Source organism: Otolemur garnettii, unplaced genomic scaffold, assembly GCF_000181295.1.
Source record: "Otolemur garnettii isolate 467f Iridium unplaced genomic scaffold, OtoGar3 scaffold00031, whole genome shotgun sequence".
Lineage (NCBI taxonomy): Eukaryota > Metazoa > Chordata > Mammalia > Primates > Galagidae > Otolemur > Otolemur garnettii.
Genome location: NW_003852426.1, coordinates 3,832,592 through 3,838,375, shown reverse-complemented (window position 1 = coordinate 3,838,375; position 5,784 = coordinate 3,832,592). Strand labels below are relative to the sequence as shown.

The 5,784-nt window shown below is 42.6% G+C and overlaps 1 protein-coding gene across 1 annotated transcript in view; it reads left to right on the top strand.

Moving 5' to 3' along the window:
• Nucleotides 1-4,587: 4,587 nt before the first annotated feature.
• The window catches only part of LOC100959019 (HLA class II histocompatibility antigen, DM beta chain), a 7,704-nt gene continuing 6,507 nt past the window's right edge, over nucleotides 4,588-5,784 (top strand). The window contains exon 1 of the mRNA XM_003789071.3: nucleotides 4,588-4,957. Within this exon, the coding sequence (XP_003789119.1) occupies nucleotides 4,903-4,957 (55 nt within the window). The 5' untranslated portion in view covers nucleotides 4,588-4,902. The remainder of the gene's footprint in view (nucleotides 4,958-5,784) is intronic.

The following is a 5,784-nucleotide window of genomic DNA, read 5'->3' as shown; positions in this document are numbered from 1 at the left end:
TACCCTTTTGAGCCAGAGGCACTGCCCCGCAAATCACTTTTTTAAACATTATAATGAGGGCATTTTTTCATTTCTACCCCCTCGTTTCATAAATCAATTTTATCCCAGTTCCCATGCATTTATTAATTGAGATTGTTTCAGGATAATGTATCTTCCCCAAACAGCTTATCTGGAAAAAAATATGGTCTTATAGATAACATATTTCCCTCTTTTCTGATGAATAATTTGGGGTAAAAAGCTTTACCTTATATTTATCTGGCCATGTAATATTCCACTATGTTTTCTTCTCTTTGTATTATTGTTTTTCATTTACATTTAGATCGTTCTTAATTTGAAAATTTTCTCTATGGTGTAAGGATACCATAAGGATACTTTCTTTGCCCTCAAAATAGTAAATTGATCATCTTAATACCATTTACCAAATATTCCATTTATATCCAAGGATTTTTTACCAAGCTCCCCTATGTGAATAAATTTGTCTCTGGATTATTCAGTCTCACTACTTTTTTTCTTAAATTAAATCATAATAGTATACATTAATACTATCATGGGGTACAGTGTACTGTTACTGTATACAATTTGAAATACTTTCATCCAACTGGTTAACAAGCCTTCATCACTACTTTCTATGTCAATGTCACATTGTTTAATTATTTTGTCTTTTTAATATATGTTACTATTTTGTGGGAATAGTCTCTATTCTCTACCACTCCACCTCCCCCATTTTACTTCTCCTTACCAAAATTTGTCTAAGATACTCGTGGACTTTATTTCCATGTATACTTTAGAATCAGTTTGTTAAATTCTCCCCAAATCCTGCCATGATTTTGGTTGAGATAGCATTTAGGTTACAGATGTGGGGAGAGATTGTCATTATGGTAGGATGGTCCATTCACGAATATGGTATATTTCTCTACCTCTCAGGTCTTCATTTATGTGCTTGAATAAAGTTTTCTTTTTAAAAGTAAAGTTTTTATATTTTCATTTTGCTTATACTGTTGTTTTGCTTGTAGACAATTCTCAATTTTTTAATTGATTATTAGGAATATGGAATTTAGAGTCATAAATCCTGAGTTCAAGTCATGGTTCTATTACTTAGTATCTAGATAAATCTGGGCAACCACTTGACCTCCCTCTGCCTCCATTTTCTCCTGGGTAAAATGGAGATAACATTCATCAAGAGTTGTGGTGGCAAATCAGCTAGTCTATCCCCTAGTAGTTCACGTAGTTTGGCTGCAGGATAGAAGGATGGTGAACTAGCTACAGTAGCCCAAGGCTCAGAGTTTAGTTTTAGAACAGTGAATCCTGACAGGGGCAGGGTGCATGATGTGGGAGGTAGGAGGAGGATTGGACAGACTGGGCAAGTAATGGAATCCTACCAGGGTGCCAGTGTGTGTAGATTTGTAAAGACACCGAAGGAAGTCACAAGTGTGGTCTCATGCTTCTGGTTTTAGATTACAAGTGATTGCTTGGTTGAGCAATTTTTGTGTTTTTAAAATGGAATTTTGAGTTAAAACCATCTGTCTGGAAGAGGAACCTAAGAACCTAAGAACTCAGAACCAGAAGTGCCTACAGAGATTTATTATTTTAGCCATACTCAGAAAAAGCAAGAGAACACATTTGTGACTTCCCTCAGTGTGCGATGTCTGTGACATTATTGCAGCTTATTTTGTTTCAGCCATCCCGGGCTCCTTGTAGGACTCCCTCCTCCCCAGGGGTACCTCGCAGCACCGCCACGCTTATGGAGCTACACACCATGTCCTATCAATTGAGAGGACCCCCTGCCTACCATGTCCATAAGGATTTCTCTTTTCTCTTTTAAGTAGCCGTATTGCCTACTTGCTTTATCATAAACTCTTCTCTTTATAAGTGTTTGTTCTCACTCCTCAACTGACCTACAAGTGGAGAGATGTGGAGACAGACTCCATATTTCCTAGCTCTGGTATTCCCTGTAAGGCTTGGCATGTAAGCAGTGGAACTCATCTACTGCAGTTGTGTGGTGGCCAGGCTAAGTAAGGGAAGAGGCAGTGGGAAGGGGAAGGGAGAGCCATCACTTTTGGGGCAGTTGCATAGTGGCAGTAGTTGAAAGACAACATAACTTTTTCAGTCCCAGTGCTGCATAGGTAACAATGGACAGGCTGAAATAGTCTTCTGAGTTGGCTGGAGGTGGGAAGATAGACCTATATCTGCAAGCATAGTAGGGGTGGGAAGAGGAGTGGAAAAACTGCTTTGCTGAGCACAGGTCTCTGGGTTTTCTGTCCTGTTTTGTTCTAAAAAGCTCCCTCAGACTTCACATGAATAGAGAAGTGAAATCCTCTTATACCCTTTCCTCCTGCGGCCTCTCAGAAGGTTTCACATCTCCTTTGACTGCCAGAGCAGAGAACCAGATACCAGAGGGAACTCCATTCAGCCTCACTGGCACTGGCTGGGGCCATGCCCAGTCCTGGCACAGGGCCACACAGTGAGCACTCCCCTGCCAGGGGTAGACTGTGTGGACACTGAAATGATCCCAAAGCTTGTTCCTGCAAGGTTAGGTTCACTGCTTATCTGGGTGGAATAGGGAGAAATGTGAAGGTGTGTGTGTATGTGTGTGTGTAGAGAATTCCTATAGCTTTGAAACTGTCAAGACAGAAAGTGAAAGAGATAATGGTTCTAAGAGCAGAAGGAACTTTGAGGAACTTTGTGGATAGATTGGATGGTGGCTCTTCTTTTTCTCTTTTTCCCATGAGAGGCCCCACTGAATTCTTTTATTTGGGCCATCCTAGTCTCAAGATGTAGTGAGTGTGCAGGCATACTTGTGTGTGTGTACACGCATGTGTGTGTGCATGTATAAGAGTTGGATAAGAAGAGGAGTTAAAGCTTCTAGACCTGGGATATGAATCTTTGGGCCTGTTTTTGAACTTTAAGATTAAATGATAATATCTGTTACAAAGCAGAAGCTCTACAAATTTTGGAGTGCCTACTTCTGCTCACTTCAACACACTTGATGATTCATTAGCAGAGATAAGAGTATATAATTAAGGTGGGGGTGGGGTAGGGGTTGCTGGGAAGTATGAGGAGCTTCAGATAATCTTAACTAGTTACATGAAACAAGTCTGTTTCTGATAATGATCTTTGTATTTAGTTTTGGTACATGCATTTTTTTTTCTTCCCTTTTTCTTCATAAATATGAGATCCTTCTGGCATTATGGACATTGGGGGAGGGCAGGTAAGTGTGGTTCAAGGGGGTCCCTGCTCACCCTCTTTTGTTTGGCTCACTGTTAAATCAAATACAATAGCTTTCCGGAAACTAAGGTAAGAAGGGGCAGCCCTGAAGCCTGTTGAGGAGCAGAGGGAAGTCAATTTAGAGTTTTAAGTTAGTGACAGAAAAATCTGCCAATTATATGGTTCACAATGGAATGGAAGAATGCATTGTCATTTAAAATTTGTCTTTTCCAGGCTTTGAGCCCATAGCACAGTGGTTATGGCACCGGCCACGTACACCAAGCCTGGTAGGTTCACCAACCCAGCTATGTACACCACGTAAATGGTGTACACCATGTTGACCATGTACACCAACCCAGCCCGGGCCTGCTAAACAGCAATGATGACTGCAACAAAAAAATGGCCAGGCATTGTGGCCTTGTCCTAGCTACTTGGGAGGCTGCATGACACATATGGCGAGACTCTGTCTCAAAAAAACAAAAGAAAAACTTGTTTTTTTCCAGAGGAAGGAAAGTAGAGAAACTTTATCTTATTTTTCCAGTGGCTTCATGATGCAGGGACCTGCCCTGGGACCAAGCAGGAAATGCACAGGGGAGTTTAGAGTTTAGGGGAAGGCAGGTAGACTATTGCTAGCCCACCACTAGTTATTTTTCAGGGGTTTCCTATGGTCCTCCACCTGAGATGGCTCCAGTGTAGGAGGATATGGTTTCTTGGCTCTAGAAAGCAGCTATCATAGCTGAAGAGGAAATGAAGCTTGACTGGCTAGGAGAGAAGCAGCAGTGGAGGCCCATGAAGAGATTTTCCAGGCCACTGTGGGAACCAGGCCGCCTGATCTCTAAGGTGGAACTTCTTCCCTTATTCTGCAGTCTTGCTTTGAGACCAAATGACTCTGTACTCTCTCAGCAGCCCTGCCTCTGCCACCTGCCCCAGAAGGGCCCTTTGTCTCTTGTCTCCTGGGTGGCAGGACAGACCAAGGGTTTATATACAGGCAGTCCCTAGGCTATGAATGAGATAGATTTTATAGGTTTGTTCCTAAGTTGAATTTGTATGTAAGTTGGAACAGGTATATTTATCTATTACCTGTAATGACCCCCATTCGTAAGTGCAAGTTATATGAGTCGGATATTTGTAACTTGGAAATACCTATAATACCTTTCTGGGTAATCTCCCATGAAGGAACAAGGAATGTTATCTAGTCTTTGGGGAGGTAGGGAAGACATTGAGAGAAAAAGTTAAATCAGTGAGCATCCCAAGCTACATATACCCTAGGAATATTGGGATTATTCCCTCCACTAATCTAGGGAATCCACCTACAGACTAATTGTTCTGCAGAAAAAGAATTGAGGAAAAGAAAAAATTCTGTTGTCTAAGCCTAGGGTAGGATGAAGTTTACCTGGTAACAGATGATCCTAGGCTGAGGAACTCAGTGATTTGTTTCTACATCTGTCCCCGCCTACCTAGCCAATCTGACAACCGGACTCTGATGAGCTGGTAGGAACAGGTTTAGTGTCTGGGGGCTGGGTAGCGCCAAATTACTCATCTAGTGGGGATCTAGGAGCCTGGATGATACCACATTCTGCTTAGAGTCTGGAAATTATCTTCCCAGGCTGGGGCTTTTGGGACAAGTGAGGATTCAAGGCCCCTGGAAGAGTTGGTCCAGGGGACTGAATTCCCAGTGGCATCTTCACAGAGCAGAGCATGACCATACTCCTGCCGCTGCTGCTTGGCCTCAGCCTGGGCTGCATGGGAGCAGGTAAGGACATCCCTTCCTCAGACCCTCCCTGTCTCTTGCTTTGTTTTGGGGTATGGGTGTTCAGTTTTGTTATTGGATTTGGATACCCCAGACTAGTTTGCCTCCCTACTATATATTCGTATAGCACACTGTACTCTATCTTTGTACTCTACAACTTCAGTAGTAGTTAAGCTGTATAATTATTTGTGTGATATATACCACTGCAGGAATACAGGCAAGGACAATGTTCATCTTGTTTATTGCTGTATCCCCAGCTCCTAGCACAGAGCCTGGCACAAGCAAGTGCTTCATAAATAGGTATGAAGTGACTGTTTCATAATATTCCCAGCACAGAATAAGACTGACTCTTTCCTTTGACCCTTTTTCTGTCTCAGTAATTTGCCCTACTGAAGGTCTGGGTTTCGGGTAAATTGTCACGTGAAACATGCAAATAATCTTGGACCACTTCTGTCCCTGTATTAGTCTCATATAAAGAGGAAATTGGGTCTAGAAATTTCTCTGCTACTACCATCTACTCCCTTAACTGGCCTTGCAGAGTCTTCAGTGCATGAACTTGGTCAGTGGGTGCTGCTTGAGGTAGAAAAAGTGGAAAATTTCTGAGCCAGATGGGTGCAATCAAGGATTAAGTTTCCAGCTGAATAGAGGAAAAAACCAATTGTTGGCTCGGTGCCTGTGGCTTACGTGGCTAAGGCACTAGCCACATACACCTAAGGTGGCGGGTTCGAATCCAGCCTGGGCCCACCAAACAACAATGATGGCTGCAACCAAAAAATAGCTGGGCATTGTGGCGGACGCCTGTAGTCCCAGCTACTTGGGAGGCTGAGGCA